The 24,482-nt window shown below is 41.9% G+C and overlaps 2 protein-coding genes across 2 annotated transcripts in view; one reads left to right on the top strand and one right to left on the bottom strand.

The window, feature by feature from the left end:
• The window catches only part of sytl5 (synaptotagmin-like 5), a 36,916-nt gene extending 32,876 nt beyond the window's left edge, over positions 1-4,040 (top strand). The window contains exons 16-17 of the mRNA XM_041950640.1: positions 336-544; positions 1,753-4,040. Of these exons, the coding sequence (XP_041806574.1) occupies positions 336-544; positions 1,753-1,895 (352 nt within the window). The 3' untranslated portion in view covers positions 1,896-4,040. The remainder of the gene's footprint in view (positions 1-335; positions 545-1,752) is intronic.
• A 963-nt stretch (positions 4,041-5,003) lies between these two features.
• srpx (sushi-repeat containing protein X-linked) lies at positions 5,004-24,044 on the bottom strand. The gene is made up of 10 exons (XM_041951194.1): positions 23,943-24,044; positions 16,985-17,041; positions 14,417-14,605; positions 13,608-13,784; positions 11,848-11,974; positions 11,586-11,707; positions 9,444-9,623; positions 7,923-8,056; positions 6,759-6,880; positions 5,004-5,675 (listed from the first exon to the last, which is right to left on the bottom strand). The coding sequence occupies exons 1-10, from the start codon at positions 24,001-24,003 to the stop codon at positions 5,492-5,494; spliced, it is 1,353 nt and encodes a 450-aa protein (XP_041807128.1). The 5' UTR covers positions 24,004-24,044; the 3' UTR covers positions 5,004-5,491.
• Between the last annotated feature and the right edge of the window lie 438 nt (positions 24,045-24,482).

Below are 24,482 nucleotides of genomic sequence, written 5' to 3'. Positions count from 1 at the left end.
ATATTGTGTCTCTTGTGGTCATTTTGTGTCTCTTGTGGTCATTTTGTGTCTCTGTAGTCATTGTGTGTCTCTTGTGATTATTTTGTCTCTCTTTGTAGTTGTTTCAAGTCTCTTTGTAATCATTTTGTGTCTGTGTAGTCATTTTGTGTCTCTTGTGATCATTTTGTGTCTCTTTGTAGTCATTTTCAGTGTCTTTGTGACAGTCTTGAATCTCTCTCTCTCTTGATTTACTTTCCAACAACAACTTGCCACCCTGCTGGCCCCGTCCCTGGCTCCCTTGTTATATATAAGGGGTTTTTTAAAAACATAAATTAAAGTTTCACTCTTTCCCCCAGGTACCTCCTCCCTGACAGCAACAAGTCAACAAAGCACAAGACAGTGGTGGAGCGGCGCACTGTGAACCCGCAGTGGAACCACACCTTCACCTACTGCGGCCTGCAGCCCGGAGACCTCAACAACGTCTGCCTAGAGCTCACTGTGTGGGACAAAGAGGCCCTGGCCAGCAATGTATTCCTGGGAGGAGTCAGGCTCGGAGCTGGCACAGGTGTGTGTTTTCTCTTATAAGGTCAAAGTCTTGCTCAGAATTTCAAATAAGGTGCTTAAAACCTGTGAAACATTGCACTGTTCTCAGAGGGCTAAAGAGCTTTTCTAGAACTTTGAGGCGGCTGATGCTGTATATCTACAGGAACGATTTGTGCTGTAATGCTTACTCCATACAAGTACGCTTTTATTCAAGTGAAGAGAGGAATGACATGAAACTATCTTGTAAAACCCTGAATTAAGGACATATACTCTGTGCATACCAAACAACAGTCCTGAATCTTAACAAATCTCTCACTTATCTGAAAACAAAACATATTTAGTTGCACAGTTAAGAGCTGGTATTCGTCATCCAGCTATAGAGGTTTGCAGACTGAACAAAATTCAAAGGGGAAAGCAGATTATGTGAGCTGTGAGATTTGGAGAGTGACGCTTGTGGTCTTTTGTCCTGTACAATGACTTAGGAGAGTCTATTTTCCATGAAATGGCCTGACAAAACACTGAAATGTCCTGACATATTCTCATCAAAAATGAATTTTTATGTACTTATAGTGATAAAGGAACACATCAATTTTTTATATTGCGCTTGTAATCATTTTGTGTCTCTGTAGTCATTGTGTGTCTCTTGTGATTATTTTGTCTCTCTTTGTAGTTGTTTCAAGTCTCTTTGTAGTCATTTTGTTTCGCTTGTGATCATTTTTTTGTCTCTTTGTAGTTGTTTCAAGTCTCTTTGTAATCATTTTGTGCCTCTGTAGTCATTTTGTGTCTCTTGTGATCATTTTGTGTCTCTTTGTAGTCATTTTCAGTGTCTTTGTGACAGTCTTGAATCTCTCTCTGTCTGACCCTTTCATTTGATGGTAGAGCCAACAGCCAGTTAGCTTAGCTTAGCATAGACACTGTTCAAAGGTAACAAAATGCACCTACCAGCACCTCTAAAGCTCACTAATTAACATGCAATATCTAATTTGTTTAATTCCTATGAAAAGCTTAGACCATGACCCCGCATAAAACCACAGTTTGGCTAGCTGGCTGCAGGTTTAGGCATGACACAATAATAAAGCTTCATCAATTCATTCATTTATATTTAGAAAGTTACACAGATATCTCTTCATCTAATATCCAGAGCCCATGTGTTGTAATGTCCTCAGGCCTGTCTAGAAGCTCCAACAAATTAAAACAAATGTTTATGTGTTTGTCTCTTCCCCCCTCAAGGCAAGAGCTACGGGAACGAAGTAGACTGGATGGACTCATATGGGGAGGAACAGCGGCTGTGGCAACGCATGATTGAAAACCCAGAAGTCCCTCAGGAGTGTACTCTGATGCTGCGATCCAGCATGCGCAAGTGCAACACATGAGCCGGGCCAGAGCGCAGGCAGAGAGGATAAAAGAGAATAACAGAGGGAACGGAGAAGAAGTGAAGCAAAGGCCTGAGGAGAGAGCTGGAGGAGAGGACCGGCCAAGAAAAACAAAGCAGCGAAGGGTCCAAGACTCAAACGCTCATAAAGGAACAGAGACCATCCCTGTCCCCACTTCTTTCCCCCTGCGATGCCCCGTTCAGATCCCTTCTCCTGTCCAGAACGGCCGGTCATGCCATACACACTCATCCACCCGTGCCCCCACCCTCCCCCAAAGCATCTAGTCTTGACCAAGCACTGCTGTTTACTGCTGTATATGAAAAAAACGTGTGTTGTATGTAACTTACTGTCCTTACCAAATAAGCACACAGCGCGACTCCTGATGTGTCCGTCCTCGTCTCTGTGATTCATGTACCAGAGTCATATCTGCATGTAGTTACAGCTGATGGAGACCATTTGTAAGGCGTTAGACGAGGCACTGATCAACAATGTAGAGACTCAGACATTCCCCTTAGCAACCATGCTGCATCCTGGTCTGAAGCACCTGATGATGATGATGATGATGATGATGGTGCTGAGATTCATCCCCTTAGAAACTGTTGTGTGCAGAGGTGGAAAGTGACAAGTTCTTGTACTGCTGTCCTACTCAAGAAGTACTCTTAATTTTACTCTTTATTATAACTGAGGCAGGCCGACAATAGCAGCACTTTCAAAGACTTCTCAGGGTAGATACAAACCGTACGAGCAATGTGGAAGGACCATCCTATTGTATGATCGACCGCCAGTTAATTTCGCTAGCAACTTCATGGGTGGTGATGTCAGTCTGTCATTTCACCAGTCCACCATTTGGGTCCAAATATATGAACTATTTGATGGATTGAAATTTTGTACAAATTCATGGTTCACAGAGGATGAATCCGACTGACTTTGATGATTCCTTGATCACTTATCCAGTGAAATGATAAACATCTCCTAGACTACACTTTGAACAGACATTTATGGTTCCCACTCAATAAATGATGGCAAACGAAATTTGGTGCACACATTCAAATGTCCTGAGAGTGAATTGTAGTAATTCTGGTGATGCATTGTTTCTTTCATTGGGTCAAACTTATTATTTGTCCAATGCTTTCCTCTCCGATCAAAAAGCTGCAAAACTAACAACATTCTCATCAGCATCAGCCGTAGTGTAGTGCTAATTAGCAAATGTTAGCATGCTAACAGGCAAAAATAAGACAGTGAACACGATAAACTTGCGAAACATCAGTATGTTAGCGCTGTTTTTGTGAACATGTTAGCGTGCTGCAGGAATTAGCGGTTAGCAATTAGCTCAAAGTTCCACTGTGCTTGAGCACAGCTTCACAGAGCTGCTAGCATGGCTGTAGACTCTGGCATGGCTGTGGTGTTGTGGTGCTGTTCTTCAAAAAAGTGCAAGTTTTTGAATAATTTACTTGTGGAAGGAGAGTACTTGTTTTTGGTTACTTTCCACCTCTGGTTGTCAGAAGAAAAACCCGACAGATTACACAATTTAGACTAGCTTCAATGTAAATTTACATAGCACTGTATCAGTGTGATAATAGAAACTGCATGGTATTAGATAAAACGGAGGTAGAAGAACAAAAGAAGGTTATATAAAGCACTGATAATGACATCACTTCAGCCTCAGAAGGAAAAGTGTGATGTGTGAAGTGCGTTCCCAGGAACTCTGAGATGGGGGCTGCGTGTTATAGCGTGAGTCAGCACTGAGGCGAGCTGCCTTCATCTCAGGGGGAGCCTAATAATGAGACAGTGACAGTCACCTTGTCCCTGTCGCCCAGGGCTCCGCCATCCACCAGCCTGTGATGAATGACGCAGTTCACAAAAACAATTCTCAAGTTAAACCCTGCACAATCATTTTTCATGTGGAATGGCAATTTTGTCCGCTTGTCCTTGGCAAACCCTCTGCTCTGAACTGCCAGAGCAGAAGTTTCACACTGCACACTTATAGTAATAATACATGGTGTTCACTGTGCAACATACTTTAGATGAGCGGCTTGTGCAATACCTGATTACTGAAGAAACTCTTGATGTACAGCATGTACTATCTCTGTTGTGTCTGGTTTCCAAGCATCACTGTATTCAAGCCTATTTTGTCACAAATGTGTTCCAGGAATATTTTGAAATAAACACAGAAGTTTCCATAGACTGACTGTTTGCCTTTTTGTTGGAGAGTATTTCCAATAGTGAACCATTTATATTAAGTGCTGTGTGCCTAGAAAACCATTTTGTGCTTTTTGACAAAAAATTTATGACATAATACCAAAACCATCCATCCATCCACTTTTTTGTCTAAAAAGCTCTTAAAGTATAAATTGAACTGTTGTTGTGTGACATGTAAAAATCTCTGAACACAAACATGCATTAAAAATGTTCTTTCAAGGCCTGAATGAGGTAACTGGCACTTCTTGAGAAACATTTATTTGCCCTTATTTTCCGTTTTTGCTGTAAATGTTTTGGTGTGTGAGTTTTGAACGACTCTCATTATCTTCCACCTGTTGTCCCAATCATCCAATCAGGGCACACCTGTGAATGAATTAAGGTCAGGCTCATGTATTATCTCCTGATTTGTATCCTTGCCAAAGATCTGCCAAGCTTTTCTACTTCATGAACAAGCCACGTAACCAATATCTGATCAAAAACCCACAATAAATTCTGCTTCTCTGCCTTAGAGTGCCTGAAATTTGCTCTTCGGCACATTTGAAGATTTCAGTGCTTTTTCTTTAAGAGCACTGTGAGTACATCCCAAGATTAGACCATTAAGCACTCCACTCTCTCTTTGGACCAGTGAAACAAGTGTCTTTCCAGTAAAAATAAATGTTATTATCATAAAAGAAGGAAAAAAGAAGATCATTTGACACCACTCCCTGTCTGTGTGTTGTGTATGACGTTACCAGTATGACGGTTTTCGCAGCCCATCCATTCCTCCGTCTTCCGTTTCCTCTTGACTTGTCTTCAGATAATCCTGCGTGTCTTTTGCACTCACACTGACACAGTGAAGATCACATCCTTAATGATACACTTATTTAATCAGTGTCTTGTAAATTCAGACATACGTGTACAGTGTACTAACAGAGCAGAATCACTGTCCTGTCCTGCACACACACAGTATTCCAGAGAGTGTCAGAAAACATCACTGTATGAGACGTGAGACATAAATATTAGACAGGTGAAGAGTTTTCCAGTTCATACAGTAAAAAGACTTTTTGTACAAAATAGTAAAACATATTTCTGCTTTGAAAATAATAATAAAACATACAGACTGACAAGACACAGGAATCAATATGATTGTAATGTACTGTATGACCCATTCCATTTAGTACCGTCTTTTAATAAATCTCGCTTCAGATCAGCGCCATGACTGACATCTCGATCTTTGATGGCACACACACACACACACATACATACACACACAAACAAACGCACTCACACCTGGATACAGGACTGAATGAGTTCAGGTAGGAGTGTGTGGCATGTGGATAGAAACAGAAGATCTGAGTAGGTTTTGTTTGCTGAGACCAAGGAGGAAAAGGATCAAAGATGGCTGAGAGTCCGTGGTTTTATGATTGACAGGTCTGGCCCGCTTCCTGCTGCAGCACCATCTCATCCTTGCGGAGGGGGAAAGTGTCGATGGTGGTGAATAATTCAGCCGCTGTGATCGGGAACGGGTAGCGTTGCTTGTCCATGCCCTGCTTGTCCACCAGCACCATCTGGAAAGACCTTTGAGGAATCTGGAGCAGTAACCTGGGAAACATACATCAGCTCAATAGGCGGCAGGAATGGGTGAAAGGTCCTGTTTACACCACTAACATGTCTCTTGGGCATGCTCAGGAGGTAGAGCAGGTCGTCCACCAATCAGAAGATTGGAGGTTCGATCCCCGGCTGTGTGTGAATGTGACATCTACATCTATAAAAGCACTATATAAATGCAGTCTATTTACCATCCGCTAAGTACGTCAGTTCACACCTGATGTGTCTCAAGTGACAACATCACATCTCACTTCCCTGCTCGACGATACGTGCAAAAATACGCACGCTTGCAAAAACCAAAAGCGGCCCAATAGTACTCACAAAATTATGCAGTTTTTGTAAGGGAGTCTGGGGCAACATAAAAGGAGCTGTATTTGTAAAAAATTGACACATTAACAGTCAATTAAATCTGGTCTTCTCTCATAAAGAAATGGCAGAAATGGTCAGACCAGTTGTGTCAGTGTGTTTGAACAAGCTGGTACAGTGAAGCCACGACAAACTGTAAAACTGTCCTTGTAAAAAAAAAGAAAAAAAAGAAACAACTTATATCTGGTATTTAAAGCCAAATTTACTAGAGGGCATGTAGTGATTTAAAATGTGCCACAGCCATTTCACAAGCTTTATTAAGTTTCTCCTCAAACCTTTTTGTAATCAATTTTTAAGGGAGTCTGGGGATGTTCCAGTTACTAGTTCGTTCACAAACATCTGCTGCTTATCTGAAAGGTAAGAGAGCCCGAACAGTGAAACAAATGGAAATCAGAGAGCCTGTTTCAGGACAATCTTGTTTTCCTGTTCTTCTGGCCTCTTCTTGAAGTTTCAGAGTACGTCAGTAGAGGAGGTGGTCCTTTGATGTGGCCCAGGACACATTAGCATACACACTGCAAAAAAAATGTAGCCACATGAGGCCCAGACCACCTCCAAATGTGGTCTGAGCAATCAGATCTCAGTGCCTCTTCGGTGCACTGGTACCTGTTGTTAGAGGATCGGATCACCCAAGACACATTAATGCCAGGTTTGAACAGGGCAAAAGACACGTGTGCAGGTGTGTGCATGTGTTTGTGTGCGCTGTGTGAGTACCTGAGCTGCAGGGCCAGTCCTGGGGGCAGCAGCGTGTGTCGAATGCGGCCAATCTGTGCAGGATAAGTCCCAACCAGCTCAATTACTGTCACGTGCCTCAGGTCCAGTCCACACTGAGCGTGCTGTTCCCATAAAAGAGAAGCATACAGAGAGAGTGATCTATAACGTTTGTTGTTTTATAGCTGTTATGGATTCATGTGCAGAACAAAGAAAACTGAGCACAGATTATATTACTGTGATATTTGAGCTTCACTGTGCAGAATGACGAACACACAGAGTTTGACACTATAAGACAGTTTTCACATTCATCTGCTGAAGGGGCAAAGTCTCTCTGTGCTCACCTAAAATCTGAGTTTCAGACGAACACAAATGCAGTATGTGGATATATGTTTACACCAAATCCTAATATTTGTCTTGTCAAATTAGCTGAGCTGCTCCACGGTATTTCCAGAAGTGCCCCCTGGAAACCACATACCCGTGGCTGTGAATCACTGATGTGCAGCCTTGTCACACACGGCACAGAGACAGACTTCATTGTTTCCAGAGTGTGCTGATCATAAAAACAGTCCTCTTTACAAGTTACTTTGGTTTATAACAAAAACAAGAGAAAATAAAATCTGCCACAGTAACCGCAAGACACTCAGTTCATATTTTGATCTTGCTACAGTACCATTTTTTCTATGTTACTTTAAGGAAATAGATTTTTTAATTGGCTGATCAATTCAGTTCTGAACAACATAAACAACTCCCGATAACTACCTGCCAGGGCTGATCACTCTGGTTGTTCACAACTTTAACACAATCTTGTCTTTCATCTGATAATCCCGACACTATGAAAGGTCCTGACAGCTCTGACTTAATGGTTTCTGACAAGCCAGGGAAGCATCCAGCCCCAGAATAGCCTATCAAAGCCGGTGTCAGTATCGGTCAGTATCGTTTATTCATTGCCTGGACGTTTTCTGTTCATCTGGACACCCACCCCGCTCCCCCTTTTATTTGTCTCACCGCTTTGTCCCACTTAGGCAGCTAAGCGAGAAAGAACACCGAACGCACCGCAGTCCTGTTTGTGAGCAACAGCGGAGACACAATGGAGTACTGACTTCGATCGCTTATCACTCCAGCGACTCACATGTTCTCATCTTCTTCCTGTGAGTCATGCCTCACCTGCAAGTTAGTCATCTGGAAGCGGTAATTATGATTGGCAGCCGTCGGGGCCGAGATAATGAGGAGCCGTCGCTTCTCATAGAACTGGTCCAGCAGTGCAGCAGCCGTTCGCACTCCCACGTTAATGTTCATGGCTGCGATGACATGAAACAAATAGGTGATGTGACAGCATATGACACACAGTGCAAGAGTACAAGACTTAATACAACACTGTATTATAGTGCAACACTGCATAGTTTGATTCTTTAGGGCTGTTGAGCAGATGGAACCAAATATAAATTGCTGATGGTCTGTTCACAAAAGTTGCAAGTAGACACACACATTGAATGGAGAGGCGTCCAGTATTGATTTTTCTGATCGATGGATAGCAGAGGGAACAATTTTCTCCTCCACTGAGCTTCTCACATGGAACCAGTTTAGTGCAGGTTGGCAAACTTTACATAACGCTGTTGTGTTTATTGCTACTATGGCACAAGACAGCACAATGCAAATTTCAAATAAAGTCTGAGTCTGAGCACAGAGAACAGAATGAAACATGGAAACTGTTGCTAGAATTGACACCAAGTAGCCCAATCAGAGCCTCAAACCTGCCCAATCACCATAAAAGTAGCCCAGTTCTTTTATCTTCCATATAACATGTGCAAAATGATCTCCAAGTCTTTTATTTAACTGTAAAAGTCTTTACTTATATGAACAGATGTGCACATTTGAAGGATTTTATCCCAGAGCTAACCAAATAATAATGTGAAAAGGAAAAAAAGGTTAGTTATAACAAAATTAAATGACACATCAGTCACTGCATGTTGAGCCTATTGAACTCAGCACCCTGTAAAACTCAGTGATACTAATTGGAGAAGAGGAGAAGAATTCATTGGAATACCATCTAAATGTTAATCAGGGAAAAACAACCCAAATGGTAGAAAAAGCAGCCCAAACTATCACAAGCCACCCAAAACCAGTTCTACCTGCCAAATCAAATAAAAAGCAGCGGGGGTGGAAAACGGCCCAATCTGGCAACACTGAATGGAAATAAATATATAAGAACGTCTATGTCATCACTGCAAATAACAATGGAAAATTATAAAAAGACATTCTTTAACCCCAAACAGAAACTGGAATTAACAGTGTGGCGGGAGAGCGGAGAACTATCTTCAAAATATTCATGTTTTTTGGTTGTGTCCCAAGTTGACTGAACTTTTGGGCAAAAGTTTTTCTTCTTGACGATCTCCTTACAAATGAACCACAAAGCAGCAGTACTGGAAGTACCCCCCGAAGACTGTAGATATTAATACTATGTGCACTTTCCACAAGATAAAGGGCAAGCAAACTGAAGAAAGAGTATGAATTGTAAAAAAATACTTACAGACTGAAACCTATGGGCAAAACTATTTGAAAAAATGGCACCCACTCATTAGAAATGTCTTAGACCAATAGACACAGTGAAACTGAAAAATGAGTTTAAAAAATAGAAGATTGTTGTGTTTGTGTATGTGTGTGTGCTTATCTACATGCGGGACATACCTGCACAGTTTGTGTCAGTGCCAGACCAGGTGAGTCCGTACTGACACACTCTGGCAGCGCTGCCCCGCAGCTCATAGCCGCCGGTGCAGGTGAAGTCACAGGTTGCCCCGTAGTTGTCTCCGTCACTGTCACACTTCATATAACCGTTGTCTGGGGGAAACAGTGGGCTGCAGCGGCGCACTACACAGAAAGAGAGGAAATGCCAGGAAACATGACAAGCAGAAAGAGACATTCTGTGTGTGTGCACTGCTACAAATTCTAAGAAATGAAGGGATTTTGGTTGGATGAATTTTATTTGTTATTAGCCATGTTAGCTGGGGATGGCAAAGTCAGCTGGTTGGTCAGTCTGACTGCCGGTCCACCACTTCACTTATATATCTCAACAACTGTGGAATGGTAATTTCCTGGAGATTTACTAACTTTCCAATTAGCACCACCATCAGGTCAAAGTTTCAATTTGCCCAATCTTGTTTATGACCAAATGCCTGTAGAACTGATGCCATTTTCATCAGCCTCAGCTGTGCTCTGTGTTTAGGGCTAATTAGCTAACTTTACCATGCAATATCATGTCCAAAGCAAAAATTACACCTGCTTAGCCTCAGCATGTTAGCATTGTCTTTGAGCCAGTTAGCCTGCTGAAACTAGCACGGCGATGTTAGCATTTAGCTCAAAGTACTGCTGTGCTTAAATGCAACCTCACCATACTGCTCGCATATTTGTAGTCTTGTTTCATCACATCAGGTGAAATATAGACAAATTCCTCACAGCAGTGTTTGAGATTGTGTGGGCAGATGAATGCTGACCATCCTCCGGTCATGTGAGTAGATTTACATATTTTGGGAGAATATATGTTTAAGTTTTAGGCAGATTTTAGGTAATAAGTTGCATAAGAACAGCAAGCCATTGTGTCTATGTGTAATATCTTAAGTATTAATAAAAAGCAACCTGTAATTTCCAGAAATAATCAATGGATGGCATAGTAAAGGAAATATAACAGCAATAATAGCAAACAATGAGGACACTTTCATATCTAATATGGTAAAATAACATCAATATCTGGATAAATATAAGAACAATTTGGTCATTAAGAGAGTCGGGTAAAAATATATACCCCACTTGAATCTCATGCCTTGAAGGATCAAGCTCACGCTTCTTTATTATTAAGACTTTAGGTGTGTCCACATTCCCAGGCTTGATACTCTGTAAATTGCATTTCTACACCGAATACAACTTAAGGATACCCGCCTCATTTCATAGGCTCTGACAACTTGTTAAATCAGGAAAAAAAATCACATGACCACCTTGTATATCATTGGTGAGTAGATCACATGAAATGAACCAATGAAAAAAGCCCCTGCAAGATGACGGACCAAATATTGGAATTAACTGACAAAATAATGTTGTTGTTAATCACAAACAATACAAGTTATATGGATATCTTTTCCTTTATTACTTATCTATGTCAGAACTTGTACTCTTACCTCAGATACTCTGAACTTGGACATTATTGACTTAACAGGCAGACAAAGGCCACCCGGACACACTTAAGATTCAGGACGTGTGTGTGAACCTCTCTACACAGAAAAGGGTGTGTGTTGAGAGTGCAGCTCTTTATTGATACTTATCACACTACTCACTTTGTCTCTGTGGGACAGGACAGTCTCATTCGAGGAAAATGAGCAGCTGCTGGCGACTCAAAGGATCGACCTCTGACCTTGCAATAAAACAGTTTCTTATAGATATCAGTTAAGGTCAGAAAATTTGGTACATCCCACCAATAATAAGGAAATAGAAGTATAATTTGGTTTCTGGAGAGAAGAGCTACATTTAAACCCAAAGTAAATGTTAATTTATACTTGAAATGTTAAACTGTTCTTCTGCCTGAAGACATATTTTTGCAAATCCAGTTGACCTGCTGACAGATTAAAAGATATGTAGGCTAAACTAGCAATTAATATGACATAATTAGAAGTGTAACAATTGAACACAGCCTCTATTTTTTTCCATTATTAGAGCCAAATTACCCAGCATGCTCTAGGAGACTTCTTGGAAATAACCCATAAAATAAAGCTTTACAGAAAATCCTGCTCCACACAGATCATCAAGAAGCGTCTGACTCTTACTCTGCTTTTAGAAGCTCACCTCGCACTCTGACAGTGAAGCGGCAGGATCCTTTGTTCCCTGCACGGTCAAACACAGTGTAGGACATCTTATGGAGCCCCTCTGGGAAGTCTGATTTTGAAGGTTTCCCTTTCAGGATGACACTGCAAAAGAGCGGTTCCGTTTTAATCATTCACTGTGATCTCCCCGTTCAGAGTGGGACAACGGAAAGGACCAAAACAGACTGAATGCACTGAAGCGAAACAGAAGAAAAGCTTAAAAGGGTAGTGGAGATGAGACTGACTCTGTGAGGATGCCGTCTGCAGTGTCTACACCCTCAGGTGTGTCCCAGCTCACCCTCGCTGTCAGTTTTCCTGGCTCCGCCCATTTATCCTTCACTTTAGGACAATTGATTTTTGGAGGATCCATATCTATAGAGAGAGAGAGAGAGAAAATCACATCCATATTACTACACAGGCCAAAGATAAGACAGGAAATGTGGTGGCCAAAGCAAGAAGTGTAGCAACTGACGGCTCACTAAGCCCCGTCCATAGTTGCCGCTCTTACGCAGCAGTTTACAATAATAATGGTGGCAGTTATCACTTTTTGATTTTAGACAGATGTAGATAAAGGCAGCCTCTCATTTCTAGTCAGTGACTGTCCATTTTGCCAGTTGAAATGACAATTAAAAACATACAAAACAGATTTGGTCTCCTGTAGCTAGCTAGCTAATTACGCTAACGCTAGCTCCGTGTGCTGCATGAAAACGCTGTCACCAGCGGACCTTTTATTATTTCCAGTCAGCATCGTAGTGTAGAGCGAGTTAGTCCTGGTATTGTAGCTATGATACGTAAAAACATATCAGGGTAGTGATAACAGAGTTTGGCAAACATAATGCTATCTGGGGTAATGTTTGCTAAGGTTGCTCAAGTGTAAACCTGCCCAAAAACAATAGAGATTGGGACAGAGATGCTAATGTTAGGCTAAACACTGATAGCATCAGTAAGGAAATGCTACACAATGGATGTTTTAGTTCTGTAACCACACAAACAAGTTAATGAAATGCACCTTTGCCTTGGAAGTAATGCTAGGTTGCTACCGTAGGCTGTAAGATAGTTAGCAAGAAATGCTAACTATTGGAGCTTAGACAGCTGGCACATCATTTTAATGTACAAAGAAATCCAAAGCTTGACACCTGCCCATCCTTGTTATGGTTGCTAAGCTATTATTGGACAATCATTCAATTGGGGGAGGGATTTAGCAAACGGCCAATTGCAGACTGACCTTTTTAAAAAAAACTTAATATACAAAAGAAAGTGACCCGTTGATCATAGCTATTCGAAAATATAGCAGCTCCCTCCACACTACATTCCCGTACCACCAATTTCCAACAAAACCATGTGGACTTTTCAACCTCCCACAGTATTCAAGGTTTAATGATAAAGACAGAGAGTTGGTTTCAAGAGTTGAAACACATTTTAAAGGTGACAGCAAAAAAAGTAAGGTGAATCCATACTTAGAGGAAGCATGAGGCTGAATCTGTCCTTCCAAACAGTTGCAATAGTTTCAATGATACTTCACGAACAGCATTGTTAGGACGTGATGGCTGTGATGCAGTGAGATCTTAGTGAGCGTGTATACATACAAACCCTGTGATTGTCTACTGTTACCAAGGCTGCAAGACTATTCAGCCCTTTACATGATCCCCTAAGTGCAGGCCTTGTAGCTCAGCTTTTCATGAAAAACAGTCGAGTCGCTTTCAGGATCAGACTCGGGCTGCAACGACGTGAAAAGCATTTAGAATTTTCTGGTGACGAGAGACAAACCACAGTGTGTGTTTGTGTGTGTGTCTGTGTATACTATGTACAGCTCTACAGGGCTGTTTTTTTCCAACAGCACTCATATAACCTTTCATTATGAGGAGTAAGTCTACAGCTGGCATTATGCCCTAAGCAGGTAAATTACCAGTTACATAGGTTTCTACAGTGCAGCTAAGCAGTCTGCAGGCTCCACTTCTGTGGCAGATGAAATTGTGCATAAAACAACAACACAACACAGTCTTACCTACGCAGGTGGGGACTCCGGCGCTCCACACCTTGCTGTGCTGGCACGTTGCCGTCTTCTGGCCCTTTAGACTAAATCCAGGGGAGCAGAAAAACTCACAGCGAGAGTTGAAGTAGGAGCCGTCCGAACACTTGTAGCCGCCATTAGCGGGCATGCTCAGCTTGGGACAGCGGATCTCTGTCAGAGAGAGAGCTCAGTGTTGATGGAAGACTCGCTTTGAGTAAAGGAATAATTTGCTCTGTTAAATTTGGCTCATGGACCTGATGCATATATTTAATAATATAGTGTGCTGGTCTTTCTTGGTTTTTTATCCAAACTCATCCTCCCATTGCCGGTCTTTTCAATAAGAATAAGTCTTGCAATGTTTTAAATTACATAGCACCTACTAGCATTTTACAGCATAACCACACCTTAAGGGCAGTAGTAGTAGCACTAATTTTACATTAGTATCCTGAAGTGATTTAAATACTGTTTTCAAAGAGGATTTTACACTCTGCCAAGGATTCGACTTCAGGGAGAAGAAACTGATCTGAGTGGAGAATATCCATAACAACAACATAAATTCCCTCCTAGTGAGAGGTGGTTCAAAGCTGTGGAGAAAAGTTAACGAGTGGACTCGGGCCAAGAATGAACTTGCTCAAAAATGTAAAAACCATTATGAGGAATCCACCTAGTTTGCAGGTGTGTGGATGAATGCATGAATGCATGTGTGTATGTTAATACTTATGCTTATGAGTACTGGAGGACAGGTGTGTGTGTGTGTGTGTGTGTGTGTGTGTGTGTGTGACCAGACGGATATCATTTCTTACCTCGACAGGCGTAGTTAGACGACCAATGTTTGCTGGCCATACACACCACCTCTGAGCTCTGGGTCTCGTATCCCTGCTTGCAGCGGATTTTGCAGCGTGTCCCCATCACATTCCTGTAGTGTTCTCCTCTGGGTGTGCGACAGCTCACGTCACCATGTTTCACCTTAATAGGCGCGCACCACGGTGTCCCTGCAAATGGAGGAAAGTCAGCTGCACTGACCTTTTCTTCATCGCACTGAGGCAATTATATGTTTTTTATGGTGCGGCCTTGGAGTGGGACAGACTGTTATCAGTGTCAGTTTTCAATAATAAGCACTTACCTGAAGACTATAAAACGTCAGAAAGACTTCCTTAATCATAGGTGTGAAAATGTGAAAACCCACCCATCATCTGAGTTCAGACAGATACGGTGGATTTCTCATTACCTTATCTGCGACTCCCCATAATCCAACTGTGTCTCATGAGGCAAAGAAGATAGTCTCACTTGAGGAAAAGACAGATAATGATGTGTGGAGAGAGCGCTTGAGTTTCAGAATGTGTGAGTGAAAATTTCCATACAGATAAAGGTCTGTGTTGAGGGCGCAGCTCTTTATTGATGCTTATCACACTATTGACTTTAAGCATCAGCTATTTCAGTTTCAGACTCAATGCAGTTGCGTGACGCCTCTTGCATCTAACAGACAAGCTTATTGAGTCTCTGTGAGACCGTTGCTGTATCCATTTCTGTAAAACCGGCGAACCACAAATTATGGACTTTTCGGCTTGTTGCCAGGAGTTTGCAAACTAATCGACGATCATTCTCAGGACAGACTGGACCTCTTTCACTGGTGAGTATTGTTAGACGCGAACATTTCTTAATATAGGGTGGGAAGCTGTGTCAGGCTGGATGTGACCTGCGGGCCACCAGTTGAAGATATGGGCTGGGTCCATATTGATTACTTTCTGGATTAAAGTAACAGAATATAATATTTAAATAGTGATCTTCAAGATCTTTAGAAGTGCTGTTAGGTGTATTTATGCTACCTTAATTGGACTGAGTCATGCAAGTGGTTTCCCCTGTTTTCAGTCTTAATTCTAAGCTACATATGGCTACATATTTGATTGTACAAATATGAGGGTAGTATTGATCTTCTCATCTAACTCTCATCAAGGGAGCGAGTAAGTGCATTTCCCAAAATGTCGAATTAGTCCTTTAAGATCGGACAACTGCTTTCAGCTCTCCTCCCCCATGGTGAATACCTACCCATCTCTACAAGCTTGTGTAAGAATTCCTTCATGGATGCCAAGTTTGAGGGGCCACAAGGTTTTTATTACAGGGAAATCAAAATCTGCCGTTTATTTCCTGCTGGCTCAGGACAATCAGTCGGCCCCATGGGCCAACATGCACACACATGCACACACTTGGAGAGAGGAATACACACCAGTTCAGGCTAATTTCCAGTTGGAATAAAATGAGTATTACACTCTCTCTCTCTGTATGTGTGTGTGTGTGTGTTGGCTGACAATCTCCACAACCACTGAGTAAGAGAAAATAATACTACATTTGAGCTTTACGCGAGGGGAGAGTTTGGTTTGGCCTGAACAATAATGTTCCATGTCTAACTGACCCCGAATTCAAAGCTGGAAGCTACTTTGACGTAACTGAGTCAGTTTACAGAAGTGGCTGAACGAGCTGCCCATGAATTCTGCCTCTTTAAAGACACAGTGAACTATAAACATATTTATTTGTAATTCTAATCCTGTGTTAATATGTCTGTTGTTCTAATCCAAAAATATGTCAAAAAAAAATCTGCCTTTTCTCTGCCTGTAAGACATTAAAATATTTTTGATGACACATCTTGAATTTGGCGAGTTAGCTAGTGGCTAGCAGACCTATAGCAGCTAACAGCGCAGTATCATGGAGCAGAGGTGTGTGTTTAAAACATATGTCCAAATAATCATTTTTGAGTGTTACATCAATCCCTCCCTGCCTGTAAAACATTAAACTATTCTGATGACACATCTTGAACTACATAAATCTGTTCAATTCAATTACTTTTTCTGCACGAGCTACACAATCCACCGTTAGCTTGTGAGTTATAGCAGCTAGCAGACCTGAAGCAGCTAACAGAGCTGGATCACAGGGCAAAGGTGTGTTTTTAAAATATATGTCAAACAGATATAAAACTCCTCCTCTCTCTCTTCCAGTAAAACATTACAATACTTTCAATGACAAGTTAAACTTGTGTATAAATGAATTAATTGATATGTGATTTGAGACAACTTACTACAGATTTGACCGTTAGCTAGTGAGTTATAGTAGCTATCAGACCTGAAGCAACAGAGAATCATAGGTCAGAGGTGTGTGTTTGAACTCAGGCAGAGAAAACGTTATGGTTTTACTCCAATTTATTGATTAAAAGAACTCACTAAACTCCCAAAGAGCTGTTGGTCTGCATGATGATTCAGGAAGCATATTTACTTTGATCTCCACATTAGCATTTTCTGATTTTAAATGTGTGTCACTTTTCAGAACGTATGTACTGTATGAATGTATTGACGGTGTCAAACTCAGCATGTAGTAGTCACCTCTATATCTACGAGAATGCCAGTCCTCGTCATCTCCGTAGGCATACTGTCCTGACCCTGGGGATGAAAGAACAGAACAAAAAGCAACTAATAAGACGAACAGAGTTGCATCCAAGGTGTTAGGCAATGTTTGAAAGCATTGTCCTGGGCTGACCTGTGGGGCCTTTTTACTGCAGCACCAAGAACAGGCTTAAAAATATTGCTTAACTTCTTCATTTGAACCAGACTCTGGGGGAGATACGGATCTTTTAGAGACCACATGCACAGGGAACAAATCTCAAAAGATCCTTTTTTTCCAGCTGGTTTGGAAAAGGGAATCTGTTTAACACAAAGATTCACTCTGCTCAGTCCAGTGGGGTTTTTTTTGTTCGCCATGGCCCCCAACTACGTTTGGTAGAAATGGAAAGTGTGACACTATTTTGAAAGTTTTTGTTCCAAAACAGCTCCCCTTGGATCATACTTACCATTTTAAGTCAGCTTTACAGTGAACAGATCACCCAAACAGAGCAAAATATATTTTAACCATAAAACAGCAGCATCCAAGGCAAACTGAAACACTTCTCTGTGGTGGCTGCAGAGCTGGTGGAGGACACAGCTGAGTGACACCAGTGAAAGACAAATGTGAGGGGAATTGCGATGAAGAAGGAGGGTTATTTTAGGAAAGAGGATGAAGGGATGAGGGGAGCAAGTCAGGATGCAGTGAGAACAGAGAGGAAATGGGTGAGGAAGGAGTTAAAGTACAGGGAGTGTTCAACCTTGGCTCTGGGATGTTATGAACCCCGGTGTGAATGTGTCCTCTGTTCAGGATCCACAAGTAAAGGAGTGTTCCTCCCTCCTCCAGCTTCATATGTCAGTCGCATGTTGGTCATTGAACCTGATACTATGAGCACATCTCGCATCCCGTCCCCCATTCCTCATCATGGCTTTTCTGTCAGTTTAATAAAGGCTGTCTGGACCAAAATGCCACAAGCCATCGAATACACACACGGATGCACACACACACACACACACACACACACACACACACACACACACAACAAACTCTGAGGTTTTAGCAGTCAGATCACACAGCATGGATTGTACAGAGCAAACCCACATACTGAGTGAGTCAGATTTAGCTGTCTAATGGGAAAACTTCAGTGTCTGCTTCTTAATGGGGGGAAGGAGGCAGGCAGAGAAAGGTATGGAAAACTAATTACAGGTGTGTGTGTGTATGTGTGTGTGTGTGTGTGTGTGTGTGTGTGTGTGTGTGTGTGCCCTTCAAAGTGAACATTAGTTAGAGTCACAAGTGCCAGAAAGATTAGCAGTTCTGCAACAACTTGCAAGCAAACAGGATACAACAATTTACACCATGGCAAAGGGGAGCTACTTGCATCTGATTGGCTGGCAGGTGTGGCCACAAACAGTTATGTACAAATCACCTCATGGATCCGAGTTTTGAAGTTCTAATATGTGAGATTTTCAGGAATTTGTGTTTTTGTTTTTTTTTGCAATAGCCATTTTTGAATTAGGACTCAAGCTGCCTTCATATGCACGAGGTGTTCACTGGAAATTATGCACACATGTAACCCTCATATTTTTATCTCAATGGTAACAGCCTCACTGTTTACTGTTCACTCTCTATACGCCGTATCCGCAGTGTATTAAGTTACCGCTGATGCATAGCGAATATTTTCATCTGCTGCTGCTTCGCAATTAAATGCATTCAACTGGCGAAGCACAGGATAGCTTTATTGCGACATAGCCCCAATAAACGCAAACTTATTCATCACTGCGGTTAGCCCAAACTGTGACGGTATGAAAAAATGTGTCCATTTTTACATCAGTGGGTCATTTTTAGTTTTTCAAAGGAGTAATGGAGGAAGAATTAGCAGCCGTGATGAGCGATTAGATGAAGAGTAGAACCCGTGGTCGAGAAATCAGACAACGATTTTGATTGAATTCTTAATTAAGACAGGGTGGGTTTGTTTGGCTGCACTGTAAACACTGCTGTATTTGTCACAAAGCAGCCACTCAAGGAGTGTTTGCTGTGGGATTAAACCACACATGCTGTTACCAGTAGGAACCACGGGTGTCACTGAAAAGGATTACAACTTTAACTTACTCACAAACTCCCTCATTTACGTTTAGCAGGCCGTAGATTTATCACAAGGGGGCGCTATTTGGTCGTTCTACACAAGCCAGCCTGCACCACCCTTTCACCATTAGGAGACAGTAAAAGCACAAGTAGTTTTGGTTACTACTACCAGTAAAGTTTTACTTTTTCATGCTTGTGCCACCTACAGTATATTTTTATCAGAAGACACAGAAGTCACATATTCCATATGTTTTTTAACAAGCCAAGAAAAAGACACAGCTATTTAGTAGCATTTACCTTACCACACTATATAACCTGAGAGACTCATATCCACAATAAAAAGCAAGTCAACCAACCAAAAATGACAATGACTACGGATACAGAGGCAGCAACATATATTACAGGACGGAAAATGACTGTAGACACCTCGTGTAGATCAGATATGAATCTAATTAGATATAAAATCAACAATGAATGATAATCCTGCCACAAGCACAGGAGAAAAACTGAGTACATCTCTCAGTTCCAACATTTCATCAATATCTCTCCAACTGCGAGAGGAAAACTCCATTATAAATATCCTAAAATTAGACTGAACATCATTGCGCCACATTAGCCTCCAATCTATATCAAATTACACAAACAGAAATACAGCACACAGAAATTCAACTTGTGTCGCAAGGCTAGTACAACTTGGGTTTATAAACTGAACTTTTTTCTTTTTATAGTCCTATTTTTTGGTTAGGACGTCTTCCCTTTCCAAAATGTCCAGGAGGACAGAGGACACGTGAGGACAATCAGAGCAGTGTGTGAACTCTGCAAGCCTCCCTGTATTGAACAGAAAATGTGCTCAATTAAAATAAAACCCTTAGATTCTGCAGTCTGGACAAGCCTTTAAAACCACATGAAGTAATCTCTTTGATAAAATAGCCTGCAGGGCAAGAGACAGAGACACAAATATGCATCTGTTGTACACATGTTGTTGTTCACAAACGCCAAGCAGAAATAAAAATCTTTAATCCTTAAGGGTTTACATCTTTGCTTCAGGGTGAGTTCAACTTTGGTAAACTTTGATATGATTTTGCCTTTTAGCTGGTGATGGTCATTTGCCTGCATTCGCATGTGTGACCATTCCCAATTGCCTTCATAACGGTTGCAGCTGTTACCTGTCTTGCCAATAGATAACGCAGGTTGGACTCAAACTGCAGCCACTGCACTTCTGCATTTGGGTTAAATTGGCTATGCTTGATTTTGTCCTATAATATGTGATCTGAGACTCCTCTGCATTCATATCTAACAAATATGTCAACATGATGAGGTGCGATCAGCAGCCAGCCACCATGTTCCTGTTCAACTCTCCTGCTCCAAAGGCGTTCATAGTGAGACGAGAGCAGATGTCAAAATGTTAAGCTTGTCTTCCTCACAAACCTCTGGGAGTGAATAAGCTTCAAATTTCAGAGTCTGATATTCCAATTAGCTTTTCTCTGCGGGCCTGTAATACAAACTGTCATTATATGGAAGCTCAGTCCCAGTAAAAGCTGAAGCACTGCTACAGGCTAACAGCACAAGAGAGCAGCAAATAAAATGGGATGTCATTTCTTTATCGCTCAATTCGACACGCCATGATTACAGAGTTACATAATTCCTTTTGGAGGGCTAATGATTTTCATCCCATTTGAACTGTATACCAACATGTCTGCTGCTGCTTTCTTAATCACGTCAGCAGCTTCGACCCTGAGGAACAAACTGCTGCTGCTGCTTTTAACTCCATTAGCACTTTGCAGTGAGGTACAAATGCAAGTTACACTGATGGACCCATAGCCTTCCACAATATATAGAATTATATATATATATATATATATATATATGTTATTATGTATTTACGGATTATCTGGCTGGCATCTAGTGTGTTTTACAGTACTTATTTATGAATTAATATTCATATCATAATGGCTGTTCAATATTAACGATATCTATTTGAAAATCTTTTTGCTGTCTCTGGTTTGTGTCATTCATTAACTTCTGGTGTACTTAATTATTTATTAGTACTTAATTGGAATGATTCATTTAGAAAGTGTTCAGTACGCTGATTCACAGTTAGAAACATATCGCTGCACACTGCTTGATTGATAGAGCAAAGCTGCATTAATATTTTTGCCAATGATCATGGATCAAATGACTACGCATAATGTGAAAGGCATCACTCATAGTGACAAATCAACAATGAATTATCACCTGACTCTGCAGTTCCCCTCAGCTCAACATGCACCGTAGCCTTTTTTAGCTAATTGTTTTGGCTTTCTAGCCCACTCACTGATCTCACCGTATGCTACCCGATAAGCGCCAAACAACAGGTACAGTTAGCAACTAGCTGGTAAACATGGATAAATTAGCAGCTATAGAGCCAGATTTTTCCCTCAGGGGTTGGTGGAGACCAAAAACAGAGGTAAAAGAGAGTGGTTATTGGTACATTCATCAGGTGAACATGGTGACAACTTCAAATATAAGATAATATTGCTTCATGTCTGATCGATGTGTTAATAAGTAAACGTTCGTCATAACAACAAGGTTATAATGTGTCAGTGACTATGTTCACATGCACAAACTGTACTGTTTTTGCACTTATTCAGAAAAAGATAATATTTTTCCTGAGCTGTTTACATGGCTAATGAAGATGAATAGTCCACTAATACTCCTGCTTACATGCAGCCGTGCATGTACCAATGAATGAACACAGCCTCCCTCTTTCATTCATTCAGTCTTGAAAAGGCTGGTGCAACAATATTTGTGCATATCCAAAAAAAAAAAAAACCTGTTGACATCCAAAACTTTTGTAATGTTTACAAGTAGGTGTGTTTTTCCTTCCGACCAGAAATGTGGACTTTTCTTTTGTGCATGCATCTCTACTCCAGCCTTGCAAACGGTTGGTTTGTTGACAGAACAGAGCAAGCAAAGGCAAAGCAAGGCAAGACGTCGTGTGTCCAAACTGTAGTGAAAATGCCAGCTGAAATGCATATACTGAAACCGCTGTATATAGGTCCAAAGAATGCTCCTAAAACCTGAATAACTTCATATCCCACGTCTTAATTGGAAAATACTACATTCAGAGTAGTTTATTTTATTTATTGCAAATGTGTCTGTTGGTTTTGGATATGTGAACACTAATGATAGTTCATACATATATTATCCACTGTATGTTTAGATGTAATTCAGAATTAAACAGCTCTAAATGTTCCACTCGGACGCCTGTTTTCTGACCAGACGAGGTTTAGCAGCCAGCAACTGCGCACATTTAGCCATTTAGAAGTAGCACTTCTGATCAGTAACTACTTCTTAGTTACTCATTAATTAACAGTTAATGATTGTTTCTTAGGCTTTCCTTTGTAACTCTTCACGATTCACCTTGCTGCTGCGTGTGTTGCTCATTTTTCTGGCAGAGACACGACTGAGTGACTGTTCTCCAGTGATGTTGCCTGCTGGCACAAGTTACTCCCTGTGTGTGGAGGATGTATCTGCCCCACAATCATCATGGAAAAAATGATCAGGCTTTTACGATTACCTCTGTAGACTGGTTTAACTCTGAGAAGTGATGTGGAACACAGGCCAAGCTTAAAGATTTCCATTGTTCAGAAAGAGTCCAAAAGGTGGAAAAGTAGTTTCTTTAAAAACCTCTGTAGCTCAAACTTGCCATTCTGGTGCACTGACACCTGATTCTGAGGCATGCACACTCAGCTGATAAATGGGCTAACTGACCACCAGAACAAACACAGCCCTGTAAAATAAACTCCTCACACACTCACACACACACACAAGCACAGAGTAGAGTCCTCAGTGTCAGCTCGACAGGCAGTTTTTAGTCTGTCAGTGTAAATCTGCTCTGCAGCTTGCATTCATGTTTCAGCCTGTATGATCATACAGCAGTGGTGAGCCACTCTCAAACCATCTACAGGCACATAGCCACTGTGACTCCACACGCACACACACACACACACACACTACTCCGTCCAAACTTGGTCTTTGAAGTCCTTTCAGCTCCTCACTGCAGGCTACAGGCACTGCTCTGTCTGGCTCCATCTATCCGGAGAGTCTGAAGGTTTTCTTGCGTTAGCAGCCATACGTCAGTGTACGGCTGCAGCCCACAATTATTTCAATCATTGACTCATCTGGCAAAATAATTCTTTATCTGTGAGAAAATGTTGGAAAAACATCCATCACATTTGCTTTGAGTCTTAGGTGGCATTGTCAAATGCCTTGTTATATCCGACCAACTGTCCAAAACCTAAAGATAATCAATTAAAGTGATGGGAAACAAAGCAAAAAAAGCAGATTCTCACATTACAGGAGCTGGAACCAGTAGCTCTACGTCTGTGTGTGTGTGTGTGTGTGTGTGTGTTTACTCAACAGGACAGAAACTCATCAGTAAAAGTAGTGGAAATACCTCCAGACAGACCAACACTCATAAGAAGTGAGAGTCCTCTATTGCCTTAGTTTAACTCAAAGAGTTGATGAGCCGGTGAAGCACTAAAAGTCAGAGATTATTACACTTTAAGTGCAGTTTCGGGGCTTTCCTAAGAGCCACGGACTGAGCTCCGTCCCCCAGATGCACACTGCACTCCCCCCGCTGTCCTCCCCCTCCACGTAAACACAAACGCGGTTCACCAGAAAGCAGCGGTGCGGGTAAGAAGCCTCAAACGCACCGCGCACCAAAAGTGACCGAACAAACTTCTCCCAGCACAAAGCCTTCATCCAAACCAGCCTCGGACCGCTGATCCCGCACTTTTCCACCGGTCCGAACATATACTGGTCCATTGTTTGAGCCCTCCGGTCCCTGCGGGGTTAACAGTGTCATGGAGGTGAACGCGGGTCTTCGTCGCTCCTTACCTTCATAACCGGAGCAGAAGCAGAGCTGCGCGAACAGGAGCACCAGCGGCCACATGTCCATGTCGAGACGCTCTTCAGCGTGTGATGAAGGGGAGCTGGCAGGAAAACTTCCAGCGCATTCCTGCTTCCCAAAGGCCCGCCTCTTGCTCCAGAAACAAGGGAGGATTCTCCTAATAGAGTCAGGCCTGGCCACCACCGGCGTGAGGCGAGCCAGAGGCAGGAGGCTGTGCCAAGTCCTGCGGGTCAACTGCGACATGTCCCCGATTATCACCGCAAGAGACTCAGCCCACAGAAATCAACGCAAACCTCCTGCCAACAGTCCCTGACCTCATATACTCTGCAGCAGGCACGAGTACATGCTCTCCTGAAGTAAACCATTCAGAGGCTTCAGCTCATTCAAAACTCTGCAGCTCGGCTATTAACCCTAACCAAGAGCAGAGAGCACATTAGTCCAGTTTTAGCTGCTCTGCACAGACTTTCTGTTACATTCAGAATTGATTTTAAGGTCCTCCTCCTCCTATACAAAGACCTTAATGGACT

The sequence above is a fragment of the Chelmon rostratus genome, chromosome 13 (genome assembly GCF_017976325.1).
Source record: "Chelmon rostratus isolate fCheRos1 chromosome 13, fCheRos1.pri, whole genome shotgun sequence".
Classification (NCBI taxonomy): Eukaryota; Metazoa; Chordata; class Actinopteri; order Chaetodontiformes; family Chaetodontidae; genus Chelmon; species Chelmon rostratus.
This window is presented reverse-complemented; position numbering and strand designations above follow the sequence as displayed.